Raw genomic sequence first — 15688 nt, 5'->3', positions numbered from 1 at the left:
CACAGCAAAAATAAATTAATAAACTCCTACCCCCAACATCTTAAAAAAAAAAAAAAAAAGAATCCCCACCCAAATAACCTTATGTGATCTAAAGAATTCCTTTTCAATATTTAAACTTCAGCAAAGAAGAAATGATTAAAAGTTTTGACTAGAGAATCAAACAGAAATTACTATGATACTATTAAAATGTATTATCCAGGTTTGATGAAATTTTAAAAGTCAGGACACATATATAAAATGACCAAAAAACACCCCAAAATGAAATAAAACAGAATACAGTTGATCCTTGAACATGGGTTTGAACTGCACAGGTCAACTTCTATGCACATTTTTTTTTTCAGTAAACGCGTACTACAGTACTAATCCATGGTTGGTTGAATCCATGAGGCATAACCACAGATATGGAGGGCTGACAGTAAAGTTATACTGGGATTTTCAAACACATGGGGGATCAGCACCCATAACCCTTACGTTGTTCAAGGATCAACTGTAATTATGTTTCTAAAATGTCAGGGTTTACAGCAATCATTCTTTATATTCATTTATAGTCATTCCAACATCTCAACCTCTGAAAGCAAGCAAGAGAGACACAGAGCTGAATGGGAACTTATTTTGTAAATTAATGTGGACCCTGATAAAGCCAGACTTTCCTTGCCTCAAAAGCAAATGGAGAATTCACTGTTCAGTATATTGCACGTGCTCAATAAATATTTTAACTTTGCAGAGATGATTTCTGCATAATTCAGACCAGAATGGAATTTGGCCAGGTGTCTCAAATCTCTCAATCTAAATTTTAGATCTAGAAGACCTTATGATTTGTACAGAAAAAGTAATTATAGCCTTGAACAAAAGAGTCCTATTACCTGAATTTCTTCAATTATTGATTTGAACTGGGGAATACGCTCTGTCATGTTTTTAACCAATTCCATTGCGTTATCAAATCCCTTCACATATTCTCCATACATCTTAAGGAATGGGGCCAATTTCTGAAGGATGTCACCAATTCTAGGGGTAGTTTCCCTGTATAAAACATAGAAACAAGTTGTTAAGATTTCTTATAGAATGAGTGAATTAACAGGACTCCAAATGAAGTAATCACTTTCTACACGTACCCTGCGCTTTGTCAGATCCACTTTGCTGTGAGATTGAGAGAAAGCGAAAAAGCACCTTTTTACAGGGAGTTTAGGAATAACACAGTAAAGAGAGATGCTTTACTCTTGGAAATCTTGAAGCTCCAGATTACCCTTAATATCTTGTCTCCACTAATCAAACAATAGCTTGGAAAGGAGAGATGAAACCTTTTTCAACTAAAGACAAAAAAGTACCACAAGGTCTTTCAGTGATCTTTAACATAAAAACTTTGCATAAATGTTTGTTTACAGCTCTGTGTAGCATTATTATTTCAAGTTAACAGCTGAATAACACAGCTTCTAGTATGACTGCCTTAGATATATTATTTGCTATCTATGCCTCTTACCATTCTTGCATTCTTTTCTCCAGCTCTGGCAATAGGAATTTACTATGGAAGGCATTTATTGATGAAATATTAGAAAAGATTTTATTCACCATCTCTGCTGGAAACGAGCCTCGATTTGCTTCTTCCAGTAGTTTGCAATAAAATACCTGAATAAGAGAATTAATGCAAACATTACTTCAAAGTTATTGGTTAACCATCTCGCACCGTGCTAAGGCACATAGTAGGCTCTTAGTAACTTTTTGTTGAATAAATGGAAAAGTTCGTGATTCAAGAAATCAATCATTTTTGAAATGTAGGAGTGAGTATATGCTTTAAGAAGAACCAGGAATTAGAATTAGGAAGCTTTGACTCTAACCTAGGCTATGCCTCTATCTGTGGGATGTTAATCTTTTCTGTTCCAGAGAATTTCCAGTTGAGGGTAACAGGATTTACCCTTCCTATCCATAGGTAGAGTTAAAAGATGGAAACTTTTAAGATGCATAATAACTGTGGTATTTTCCACTCCTCTTTATATTTTGAGTGACTTCTATGGCACATATTACATATTGCCCTTTATTATAATTTGTTGGCATGTATCTCATTTTCCCTATTAAAACTGTACACTCCTTGGGGAGGGAGAACATTGTGATTTACTTCTCACAGTAGAAAAGGTGCTTAAAAAACACATGGTCAATGCATGAACAAAAGAGTATTTCAGTTCTCACATGTTTTCCTGCTTTAGTAAATAATAATGCATGGTAACTTAAAACTCAGAAATGAGGACAAAAAGATCTTCTCTTATACATAATAACAGGTATCTTAAAGACAGTAAAAAAAATTTTGCGGTCTTAGCTCTACTCTAGTAGGGCTACTATACCTCTTAATTGCCATTCTGTTAAATGTAGGCAGAAGGAGGTCTGTTCTTTCATAATGTCCAGATGGTTGTTTATTTTCTAAATTCACCTCCATTGCATTTTCTTGAGAGGCAAAAAGAATACCAAATTATGTCCTTAGAGACTCCAGTAGGATATTTTAGTAATTATGATTAAATTCTAAAAGGTCAGCAACAGTAGCTGACAAGATAATATGGATGAAAAAAGAAAGAAAGAAAAAAAAAAGTGCAACTTGGTAAGTGGAAAAAACACATTTCTACTATGGGAATACCTAAAAGTTTCAGGTCTATAATCACCATGAGGAGAAACATTGTTTCAAAGGCACAAACCAACATGAATTGATTGACTTATGGCGAAATTATCTGGAAAGTGAGTATTTGAGTCACAAACACATTATCTCAGAGAACACAAGTCTTAATCCGGACCCTTAAGGCTCACCCTAACAGGCATGTAGTCTGCTCTAGGAACTGATAAAAAGGTGTGCCCAGGATGGCCTGCTCCCACGAAGTTCCATTTTTCCAACTGCAGTAGCGGGACATCTTCTTGCAACTAATTTACTCAAAGTTGGCAACTTTATCTTTTAATAAGAGGAGTCTGTATCAGCAGACAATCTACCAATTATCTTGATCTTTTATCACTGAAACAGGATTAAGAGGCCATCATGTTTAACAGTTATTCTTAATGATGCATTTTAAAACTTTCTTTGCAAATGTATATTTGAGACGATTCACAAGCATCTACCATGATGAAAGTACAAAATGTTTTTCACATATTCAACAAATATTTACACCTGGCACTGTTTTGAACGTTTTATGCAAGGCCGAACAAGCGAACTCTCAAAATTCCTTCTGGCCCTATGACTGCGGCAATTCAGATCATTTACAACAGCAAGTGAGACAAGAATCAGTGATGTATTCATGCCAGCATCAGAATCTCCTATTTACTAACACGGCCTTCAGGATCACAATAAGTGGGCAAGAAACAGAGTAGTGTTTAGGATTGAAAGACACAGATAAATGCATTTTGCGACTCCTACAGAGAGTCCTTCAATCTGTTTTTTATGAATTATGAAAACTTTATACCTAATGAATTCACTGATAGAGCTGAAAATGTTAGAGATCTCCTTGAGGAAGTAGCTTTCACTTGCCAAAAATGGCTAGGTCCTTCTTGCAGTTTCTAAAACACTTAAATTACTAAGTTAAAATGATGTATAATGCCAAAAAATAAAATACTGAAAGGGAAAATATTACCTGATCTAAGAGGTCAAGTCGGCTGACGTAAGCTCTTTCTGTAAGCAAAAGTTCATTGGCTATTTTGTGAAGTTTTTGCTCATTAGTCTCCTGAAAACAGAACAGATATTCACATATCAGGAAATAAAGCTTGTACAGTATTTCTCAAGTAATAAATATTATCAAATGGTTTCATCAAGGACTTCCCTGGTGGCGCAGTGGTTAAGAATCCGACTGCCCGTGCAGGGGACACGGGTTCTAGCCCTGGTCCGGGAAGATCCCACATGCCGCAGAGCAACTAAGCCCGTGTGCCACAACTACTGAGCCTGCTCTCTAGAGCCCGCGAGCCACAACTACTGAGCCCGCGTGTCACAACTACTGAAGCCCGTGCACCTAGAGCCTGTGCTCTGCAACAAGAGAAGCCACCACAATGAGAAGCCCGGGCACCGCAATGAAGAGTAGCCCTCACTCACAGCAACTAGAGAAAGCCCACTTGTAGCAATGAAGACCCAATGCAGCCAAAATCAAGCAAATAAATAAAACTTTAAAAAAACTGATTTAAAAAAATGGTTTCATCAAAAGTTTTCCTAAGCTTCTCAGGTACCCAATTCCTTTCAGTCATCAAGGAACATCCAACCAGAAATGAACAAAATTAGAAAACAGCTAGATTTAATCTATGATAACGTCTTTGATCTCTGTATCGATTAACACTATCTTCCACCTTTTCTTTGAAACTTCTTTTATCTTTTTTACTTCCCAGACACTATACGTTCCTCATTTTCCCCCTACCTCTCTCAGGCTACTCTTTGGACATGTTTTTATCACTCTCTCAAAGATCTTGTTTAATTATTAGCTCTATGCACAGAACTTTTTACCTTAAAAAAACTGTTTTTATTATGGAAAATTTCAATCATATATAGAAGTAAAGAAAATAGTAAAACAAACCCCCATGTGTCCATCACCAAGATCCAACATCAACTCATTGTTAATCTTTCACCTATGCTCGCACCCACCTCCCTCTATCTATATTACTTTTAATTAAATCTAGACTTTAATATTTCTTCAGTTTGTATTTACTTAACTCTTAAATATCTTTGTATAACCTTGCTAGTGCCATGAGGACAGGAACATTTTTTCGTTGTTAACTGCTCCATCTCTTGTATCTACTGCAGTGCTTCAATAAAACACTGGCACTCAATAAAATATCACTGAATGAATGAATGAGAAGCAGTCTCACATGACTAACTATTGCTGGACATTTATTACCACTCTGACATGTTGTCAATCTAAGACCAAACTCATCATTTCTGTAAAATCTCCATTCTACCACCACCCTCCAACCTTACCATCCTAGCAATGGTTCCATCCCTTTCCAGTTAGCTGACTTAAATTACTTTAAGCTTAGTTCCCTACCACAAAATCCAGTCAGCCACCAACTCCTATTCATGGCATTTTGTCTTTAGCATCCATCTTTTAAGCTCTCATGACTGCCACCCTGTTTTGCTCATACCTTATCTCAAGCCCAGGCCAATCAATAGTTAGTTGCCCAATTAACTGATTCCATTATTTTTTTTGGCTCTAACCCACCTTGAATACTATCTTATGAGGAATTTTTCTAAAACTCTGCTCTGGGGACTTCCCTGGTGGCACAGCAGTGGTTAAGAATCCACCTGCCAATGCAGGGGACACAGGGTCGATCCATGGTCCAGGAAGATCCCATGTGCTACGGAGCAACTAAGCCTGTGCACCACAACTACTGAGCCTGCGCTCTAGAGCCCCCAAGCCACAACTACTGAAGCAAGCATGCCTAGAGCCTGTGCTCCGTAAGGAAGAGTAGCCCCTGCTCGCCACAACTAGAGAAAGCCTGCGCACAGCAACGAAGACCCAACGCAGCCAAAAAATAAATAAACAAATAAAATTAAAAAACAAAACAGAACAAAAACTCTGCTCTGCTCACCTAATGTTAGTTCCCATAGGAAAACCCAAAATTCTTCAATAGAACTCTTCTCACTGACAGGATAAAATCCAGACTCTGCGTACCATCCAGAGTTGTTTCTACCTAGTTACTTTACTGAAATACTTTTCTCATTCTAGGAGACTACGAAATATAATAAGAGTTTAGTAAAAACTTTAGTACCAAAGCAGACCAAAGTGTACTTTAAACCAGTGTCTGATTTGTGTAAATGCTACATTTTAAACTATGTATAAAATGCTATTAAGTTGTATAAATGCTTCATTGTGTTAAACACATATGACATCTATTTTATGCTTTATATGCAATATATGTTCTAACGTGGTAAGTTACCACGTTGCTTCTTACAGAACTGAGGTATTTTTATGTGAAGTCTTTAGGGTAAAGTAATATAATACATTTAAATAATTTGTGGTCTCAGAAACACTGAAATAAGAACTATGTAGTAATCGGGACTTCCCTGGTGGTCCAGTGGTTAAGACTCCTCGATCTCATTGCAGAGGGCCCAGGTTTGATCCCTGGTTAGGGAACTAGATCCCGCATGCCACAATTAAGAGCCTACATGCTGCAACTAAAAGATCCCGCATGCAGTAACGAAGATCCTGTGTGCCACAACTAAGACCCGGCGCAGCCAAATAAATATTTTAAAAGAAACAACTATGTAGTAGTCAAATTCCATAATTAGTCAAAGTTTTGGTTTAACTTAAACTCAGAGTAAAGTACTAGCATTGTTGCTTGCCTACCTGGCATCCCTTCCCCGCTATCTCTTAATGGTATCCAGATTTGGTTAGTGCGTCTACCTACTATGTAGCCCTTTCTTTGGGGAAACTGACCTTATCCACAGATCAAAAGGGGAGCCCTGAATGGTGTCACACTCAGGAGTATACAGCGATAGGTTCAGGGGCCAATGAGACACAAGGGAATATGCACTGGCAGCTTTGGAAAAGGAGGCTCCCTACTCTTAGGAAGAACCATGAAAAAAGAGATCTCTCTTTGCTGCTCCACGTAAATGAGGGTACATGTAGTCTTGAGTGCTATAAGCAGCCATCCCATAACCACAGAGATGAAGCCAATAAACTTCCTTATTGTTTAAGCCAGGTCGAGTAATATTGGTGTTATTTGTAGCATCCTGATTAATATAAAAAACTTAAATACTAAGAAACATATGTAGTATATTCCATGAAACTGATAAACTTTCAAGAAATTTTTAGACAATCACTATTTATAGAGAAGTAAAATACTTAATGAACTAAAAATGTGAATTTCAAAGATGTAATTAAGTATAATAAGTAAATACATAAGAATTACATCAACATTTCAGAAAAAGTGATATGCTGTTCTACACACTCACAGGAAATACTGACCTGCACCAACACTACAGCCATTTGTTTTGGTTTTTTAAGCCAGATTTACTGAGATGAAATTTACAATTAGTAAAAGTCACCCTTTTGGTGAATAGTTCTAGGAGTTTTGATGAATGGTTACAATCATGTCACCACCACCACAATCAAGATACAGAACATTTCTATCGAAACTTTTCTTAGGTCTCTGCAGTCAACCCCACTCCTCTTCCACCACCAGCTCCTAGTAATTGTTGATCTGGCTTGTTCCAGAGTGTCATGTAAATGAAATCACACAGCATGTGCCTTTTGAGTCTTGCTTTATCAAAATGCATTTGAGATCGATCCAAGTTGTTATTAGTAGTTCATTCTTTTCAAGCCCTTCATTTTATTCTAATAGTGGAGATATCTTTTTGACCCACTATACTCTTTTGTATATTCTAATTCTAGTTCTAGCTAATATCTTTAAAGAAAACAATCCAGCAGATTTTGTGCCATGATAAAATAATACATCTTTTGTAAGTCAGAGAATTCATTAAACAATAAGTCATAATGTCTATTATTGCTATGCATTGCTATGCAATGAAGTCACCCCAGAGGTCTTCCATATCCTACGAGATCTTAAATAGGAAGCTTCTAAGAAACAATCTTTTTGCTGACCGCAAATTATACTTTAGCTGAACGTGGCAAATTGTGGGTATCCTGGTCATATTTTGCAAAATCCAAGGGTATGCCAGCAGTTATTAGTAAAAGCTATATTTCTTCCACACAGATGGTCTTCTAACATTAGGTCCCTGACCTTGCCAAAGTCAACACAAAGTAAACTTGCTGACATATGGTTTAATCACTCACATATAAGGTTTGTGAAGTTACTAGGGATTTTGTGGTGGAAGTGAGGACATCACAGACTCATGGAGCCTTTCTTTAGGTTAATCACAACAATAATAGCATCACCATAATAAGAACAGCTAACAATTATTCACTTATTGCTTGTTATAGTCCAGACTGTTAAAAGTATTTTACACAGATTGACTGGTCCTTACAAGTCTATAAAATGGGTGCCATTATTATTCCTATTTTATAGGTAGTATACACACACAACAAAACAAAATTCCAGAGCTTAAAAAAAGACATCCAAGGCTCAAAGAGGCCAGGAAACTTGCCCAAGTTCACAGAGAACCCAAATGAATCAGATTTTATTCACATAAGAGAGTATGTGATTTTTGAGTAACTCTTCAGTAAACAGTTGGCTCTCATTCTAACCCTTCTTTGCAACAAAAACCAAGATTGTATTAAGTGCCTACAAGTGAACAGACTAACAAAATACCAACTATCCACTTAAAAATGGAATGTGCATTTTAATTTATATACTGATTATTTTTCCAACATAAATTTTATTTAAAGCAGACTTTTTAGCATTTAGTAATAATTATCAGGTATAAAAAATTCAGTCATATTTGATGTAACAATATGATGGCTTCCAAATTTTAAAAAATTAGTTTAGTTTCTGAAACTTACCTATAATGTACAGGGTCAACTACTCTATCAGACTTATGCTTAAATAATGCACAAAGTAGTTTTAAAGCTGCTGGTACATTGGGGCTGTAGCCTGATATTTTTTAAAATAGCACTTTACTAAGAAGTCATTTATTTTTGTGATTCTTTGGAAAACAATAATGGTTACACAATACTGATTTGATGAGTAATCCCATTGGATTCTTTTGCAGCTGAATACACAGGCTTGACTTTTCAAAATAATTATAACTATGCTATTTAAAAAGTATCTTACTTTTGATATTCCTCTATAAAATAAAGGGATTGGTTTTCTTTCTTTTTTTACCTGCAAATATATACTCTATTGAAAGCTGATTCTCAGAGTATTGCCTCAAACAAAAATATACTAGAGTATACCTAAACTATCAGAACTGAGAAAGTAAGATACACTCCTCTTACACTAATAGACTATACAATTTATTTTCCCCTGCTCCTCTCTGCTTAATGCATTCCTAGGCTATTACTGTGTACCTTTAGACCTCTGAGAATCTTTTCGTAGAGATCTGCTCCATTTTCACTTGGGTTAGGGTCAGCCTAGTTATTAGTCACTGTACCCACTGGCACATGAAGCATTGCAGTGTCAGTTCTGCCTCCTTCCTTGCAGATGTCACCAGCTCCTGCAGGTCTTTTCAGACCTTTTGGCATGACTCTTCCATATGGCGGGAGCCAGGACAAAGAGCAGCTCTCAGAGTTCATTAACTGTATAGGCAGAAAATGCTTGTGTGGAGCCAGCAATTCACTCTTCAGAATCTTAGTGCCATACGCCCTGCACATGTCTCAAAACCCCAAGCAGGGGAGTAGATATTTTGAAAAGAATTTCACAAATGCCAGTGAGTAACTGTTTCCTGAAAGATGCTTTAAGGGCAGAATCTTAAACTGTTTAAAAAGGAATCAGATATTGATACTATGCTTTATAACTCTTCAATACATGTTCTCATGTGATTTCATTTTAAGCAGGAAGTTTTTCCCCTAAAAACACTGAATCAAAACTACTAAAAGTTCTTATAGCCTTTTCCATATGTATATTTATAACATATTCCATATGTTATATTTAAAATAATATCTATATAAATTATCATGTTTTATAGGACCAGAATGGATGTTTCTTGCTCGTGCGGAATTTCTACCCAAATCTGTCATCAGTTAACTGTATTCTACCATGCAGAAGGAAGATGTGGTTTTGTATAGGTATGTGTCCCTGCATTCCCTAAAGTCCATTCTCTCATAGCAAGATGAGTCAACTTAGGAAATAAACACTTGATTTTGTACCACAATTCATGAGATGCATCAACATTTTGATATGTCATTTTTTAATGTATTTACAGACATCAAAATCTTCAGTGTGGTTCCAGGTGATAATTAAAAATTAGATCACAATGATATTTAAATGTCACATAATTAGTCTATCATCTCAAAACACAACTTAAAATCTTTAATTTTGTGTTAGACACCTTCATTCCAGTATTCTTTCTCAGTATACTGAAGAGCAAGGTAATCAAGGGAAGTTATATCATAAGTGAGTGACAGGGGCAACTCCCACTATTTATTGGCACTATTCTACGTTCTTCACATGAATTATCTAATGTAACCCTCTTAATACTCCTGTGAAGCAGGTAGCGTTATCCCCTCATTTTATAGACGAGGAAGCTGTGTCCTAGTGAGGCTGGGTAACCTGCCCAAAGTCACACAGCTAGTAAGTGACTAAGCTAGGATTCAATGCAGGTCTGTGAAAACAAAGTTTGTACTCTGCTACCACCTTTTAACTAAGAGAACTCCCCCTGGATCTGGGGAACAAGAAAATGAAAAGCTAAGGGAACAAAACACAGATTTTGTGTTCTATTAAGATCATGCAATAATGCCATAAGTAAGGTCACGTGGTCTCAGGGAAGAGTTGTAATCAGGAAGAAATTTATCACCAGGTTCACATTACAAGAAAAAGAGAACGCCCACTATGACATGCAGGCATTATTCCTTTCCCTGCTGCATAATATAGTGTCACAAGCATAAACAGGCTGGTACTTTAACATGATCCTTCAGGAAGCTTTGGGAGCAAAATCCAAGCCTAATTGTGACCAGCACCAATATTTTTCAAATCTATGTCCTCTATACTGTTTACCCAATTCGAAAGAGGAGAAGAGGCAAGTGAGAGCTTTTAATCTGAAGGTTTAAATTACACCCTTTTAAGAGAGGGTGGGGAGGAGGGAGAAAAAGCCTGCACTGAGACAGTTTGGTTACTTGCACAAGATCAGACAGGAAGTGACAGCAAAGAGAGAAGAACTTTGCTCTTCTTACACCCAATTTAGTATATATTAGACTAAACTGTCCTTTGGGTTTAGCAGAAATTAAAGATCAGACACCAAGAAAATGTAATATATACTCACAATCGATAACTGAATTAAACTATCCGAAGCCTAGGCAGAATATCAAAGTAATAAGGTCACATAAATATTTCTGGTGATGATTCCCCAGAGTCAAAACTTTGTACACAGTAGTGAGTGCCTCACATGGCATGAGGCATGCAAACTTATCTCTGTGTATCCTGTAAAGGAGCACCTTAGTTTAAAATAGAACTGAGAGAGAGGGGCTGGGATCTTCAGCAGGTAAGCTATGTTGAATTTTGGTCTATTAAGGGACATCTCAGGTCATGAATCTATTCATCTAGATTTACAAATGAGGAAACAGGATTTTTATTTTATGTTTTATTTAACAAACACAGCTCACATTGTTTCAAGGCACTGTTCTATGTACTTTACAACTATTTAATGATCTATGCCTTGTAAAAATGTTATGAGGTAGGTAATATTACCTCCAGTTTACAGATGAGGAAACTGAGATACAGAGATGTTTAAGTGACCTGCTCAAGGCCACATAGCTGGTAAGTAGCTGAGCTGGGATTCAAACATAGAGAGTCTGGCTCTTGAGCCTATCTTCCTGACCACCAGGTTATGCTGTATCACTCTGTTTTGTTTTAGTTTTTTTTTTTACGCTACATACAACAACCACTGTGTTTTCAAGATCTGACCTTTCCTTTTCTCTCACACCCATACTGAATCTTTGTGTACCCTGTGACCTCCAGGCACCTGACTTTCCAGACTCTGCCTGAGTTCTCCATTTCTGCTAACAACAGGTAATTCATCCTCTCAGCCATGCTCCAAACCTTGGCTTTATCTTTGAGCTCTCCTTTCCCCTTTACCCCATGATATCTTAAGTAATGGTCATTTATTTATCTTAATCCTCCTTCTCGACTGGTAGTTTCCTCTTTGAATTTACTGCAGTGACTTGAACACAGTATATGTGCAATATAGATTCACTGTATTTAATCTGAATACCCAGGTTTACTGAGCTACTTAGCTATAATGTGCCAGTAAAGGCCTAGGTCTCCAGGTTAACTTCTAGTTCCACATTCTAAATGATGACCATCCTCACAAGCTCACCAATACCACCCCCCCACCGTCTCCCACCCTCTCAACCCCAGTGGTTCTCATGACACTGCTCTCTCTTCTTCTTTCCCCTCTCAGACAAATCTCTATGTTCCCCTTTCGATTATGCTTGTGCTCTCTAGGGCTCAGTTCTTGGCCTTCTTCTGGTTCCTACACATTCTATTTCGGCAATATTAATCACATGCTTATGTACATCCTTTTACATTCCTACCCTCTTTCCTGAGCTCCAGATCCATATTTCATCTGCCTAATTAATATCTCCAAATGGATGTCTTGCAGGTACCATAAACTGAGTAGCATAAAAGTAACCTAATCAGCAACTCTACTCCCTCCCCTCATTCCAAACACAATCACTTTCCTTCTTGTCTGTCATCTCAACCAAGGCCTGCAGAGTTATACTAAAGTGCAGTGTCTGAGATCACATAGCTGGGAAGTAATGGGGCTGGGATTGGAACTCATCTCTTAATTCTAAAGCTTTCATCCTTAACCAATAACCCATAATGTCTCCAGAATATTCCATTTTTGTTTTAGGTATCTTTACCTGGACATCCCACAAGTCCTTTAAATTCATTATGTCTAAATCCAATTAATTTTTTTGCCCCCCAAATATGTTGTTCTTTCTATTCTCTTGTAGTTCAGTAAATGGTACACCGTCTGCCTCTTCATCCAAGCTCGGAGTTGAACATGACTCATTCTCTACATCCAGCCACGCAGTTCTCAGCAATCTCTCTCCCTTGCCCTAACCCTCTGCTTCGTCCAGGACCTCTTCCTTTCACACCTGGACTACAACAGTTGCTTACTAACCATGTTCCCTGCTCCATCTGTTTCTCCTTTCATCTGAGTCATTTTTCTAAAACCCACAGATGTATAATCATGTCACTTCCATGCTTTAATTAAATGCCTCTTAGGCCAGATAGTATTAGGCTTATGGAAAGTTTGAAATAACATGGGAAAATACCTATGCTTAATCCTACAAAACAGGATGCAGAATGACCATACATTATGCTACTGACATATATTTTTTTTAAATATCAGCTGAGAAAAACAAGCTGGAATGTTAGATATCAAAGCATTTTTCTCTGGGTGGTAGAACTATGAGTGATTTTGTATTCTCTACTCTTTGCTGCATTTTCTTGATTTTCTATAAGGATTATTAATTTTTATTCAGACTTTAAAAAAATCTTTAAAAAAAAGTCTCCATTGTTTTCAGGGGAAAAAGTACAGCTTAGGCACACAAACCCATTGCAATTTATCCTTAGCTTACGTTTTCTTTTTAAGCCTATCCTTCTACTCCCACACTCATTTCACTAGCCCTTCTGGCCTCTATTATGAGACCAGAAAACCCCTAAACACGGCAGCTACCCTCTTGTTTCTACTTCTCACACCTGCTCTCAGCCTAGATGCAATCATCTTCCCTACCTCCCTGTTACTGCCTATTCTGGACCACCAGCACCTCCCACTCCTCCTTCAAGCCCAATTCTGCTGCTTCTCAGCAGCCTGCCCCTCACCAGCATTCCTCCAGGCACAGCTTTTTTCTCATCTGTGTTTCCCAAGCCCTTTTTGCAACATATCATGCTGATTTACTTATGTCTTTCTCCCCTCAGCAGACTGAGGCTTTGTGGAAAGGGCTTGCCTTGTTCATTTCTGTTTCCAGCACCAAGGAGAGTGAGCCTGCATACTGAATTTTTAAAGTGAACAATAGGTGGTTTTATTCAGGTGCAGGCTCTCTGAAGCACACTTTTTCTCATTTCTTTCTTATATCTTTCCAAAATACTAAATGGAGTCACCACAACATAAAGAAGTTTCTGGGGCTTCCCTGGTGGCGCAGTGGTTGAGAGTCCGCCTGCCAATGCAGGGGACACGGGTTCGTGCCCCGGTCTGAGAAGATCCCACATGCCGCGGAGCGGCTGGGCCCGTGAGCCATGGCCGCTGAGCCTGCGCGTCTGGAGCCTGTGCTCCGCAACGGGAGAGGCCACAGCAGTGAGAGGCCCGTGTACCGCAAAAAAAAAAAAAAAAAAAAGAAGTTTCTGAGTTCCCCATCAATTCTAACTGAATAATGAAAAGCTACCCTCAAGGCATTTATGAACTATCCACATGGTTAGTGAGGAAACTTTTCCATTATTCTACACATCATTTTAAAATGCCTACGACTTTAGTTGGAGCTGTCATTACAATACTAGCAACAATGAAAGATCGATTAGTAAAGCTGGATAATTTCTTCGCTTGTGTTGCCTTTCACTTTCTTGGAATTAAAGCTGATTTGGCAAAAGAAGAAACAGAGGTGTAATTTAATACTTGCCTTCAAATCTAACAAGACCTCAACAGTTGTCCCCTTATCTTTCAAGAAGTGAACCAAAAGAAATTTAAAGCTTTATGCGGGGGGGGGGGTGTATAAATTGGGAGACTGGGATTGACATGTACACACTACTATATATAATATAGATAACTAATAAGAACCTACCATACAGCACAGGGAACTCTACTCAATATTCTGTAATGACCTATATGGGAACAGAATCTGAAAAAGAGTGGATATATGTATAACTGATTCACTTTGCTGTACAGCAGAAACTAACACAACATTGTAAATCAACTATACTCCAACAAAAATTAATTAAAAAAATAAAAAGTAAAGCTTTATAAAAAAAGGACTTGTAGCCCATCATAAGAAATGGATGAGCAAAGTAAGCATTATGTTTTACCTCTCAGAAAACTTTGATATCTCATATTACACCCTATAAAATTAATCAACAATTTTAAGAAATACAATTAAACTTAGTGAGGAGAAATTGAAGGAAAAAGGAAAAGTGAGTTAACTTGTATTACACCACTGGTTTTCTGTTTGCAATTTACTTCTTTTTTTTTTTTAAATCAAGCCTCACTTTCTTTCTTTTTTAAAAAATTAATTAATTAATTAATATATTTTTATTTTTGGCTGCGTTGGATCTTCGTTGCTGCGCGTGGGCTTTCTCTAGTTGCGGCGAGTGGGGGCTACTCTTTGTTGCGGTGCGTGGGCTTCTCACTGCGGTGGCTTCTCTTGTGGCAGAGAACAGGCTCTAGGCACACAGGCTTCAGTAGTTGTGGCACGTGGGCTCAGTAGGTGTGGCATGTGGGTTCAGTAGTTGTGGTCCACAGGCTCTAGAGCACAGGCTCAGTAGGTGTGGTGCACAGGCTTAGTTGCTCTGCGGCATGTGGGATGATCCTGGACCAGGGCTCGAACCCATGTCCCTTGCATTGGCAGGCAGATTCTTAATCACTGCACCACCAGGGAAGTCCTGAAACTTACTTCTGAATGTGCTTTTCCATCATTTTTTTCCCCTAGGAGATAATTATCTTTCTTAACTTTTGAGTATGTTCAAAAGTTATAAACCCTCAAGGCTTATATAAAAACATAATAAGTAAAATAGCAATTAAAAAACCAGAAATAGGCAGGAAATAAACATTTACGTTTTTTAAAAAATATATGTTTCTATAAGTCTCTACATTGTGGACACCACCTTCATCTATCTGCCAACTTCATTACATAATTTCTTTCATTTTTGGTGAAAGGAAAGATTAACTTTTAAAAAATCTGCTTCTTTTACATTCTTGATAAAATTGCTATTATTATAGTTTTAATACATTGCTACTTTGAGCTTATGTTGGCAATAACAGAGATTTGTTATTTATATAAACATTAGTCTTAAAAAGTGCATATCTACACACTGATATTTGGCTTGCTGTATGAAATACAGAGGAAGGAAATACTTTGAATAAATCTCAGAAAAAACTACCAATCAACCCATGGAAATATAACCTGGATAT

At 37.4% G+C, this 15688-nt stretch overlaps 1 protein-coding gene across 10 annotated transcripts in view; it reads right to left on the bottom strand.

Annotated features, from left to right (window-relative positions):
* The window catches only part of FGD4 (FYVE, RhoGEF and PH domain containing 4), a 206718-nt gene that overhangs the window by 41952 nt on the left and 149078 nt on the right, over positions 1–15688 (bottom strand). For 9 of the 10 annotated variants that reach the window (XR_007470150.1, XR_007470151.1, XM_033430115.2 and 6 more), the window contains 3 exons: positions 3600–3689; positions 1478–1623; positions 864–1020 (listed from right to left, as the gene is read on the bottom strand). Coding sequence is in view for 8 of the 10 variants with exons in the window: in XM_033430115.2 (XP_033286006.2) it covers positions 864–1020; positions 1478–1623; positions 3600–3689 (393 nt within the window). In the remaining 2 variants the exon portion in view is untranslated. Of the gene's footprint in view, positions 1–863; positions 1021–1477; positions 1624–3599; positions 3690–15688 lie in introns of those variants that run through there. The other variant, XM_049694515.1, reaches the window with a different exon arrangement.

The sequence above is a fragment of the Orcinus orca genome, chromosome 11 (genome assembly GCF_937001465.1).
Source record: "Orcinus orca chromosome 11, mOrcOrc1.1, whole genome shotgun sequence".
In the NCBI taxonomy this organism is placed as follows: Eukaryota; Metazoa; Chordata; class Mammalia; order Artiodactyla; family Delphinidae; genus Orcinus; species Orcinus orca.
Note: the sequence above shows the minus strand (reverse complement) of the source record. Positions and strands in the feature narration are given on the sequence as shown.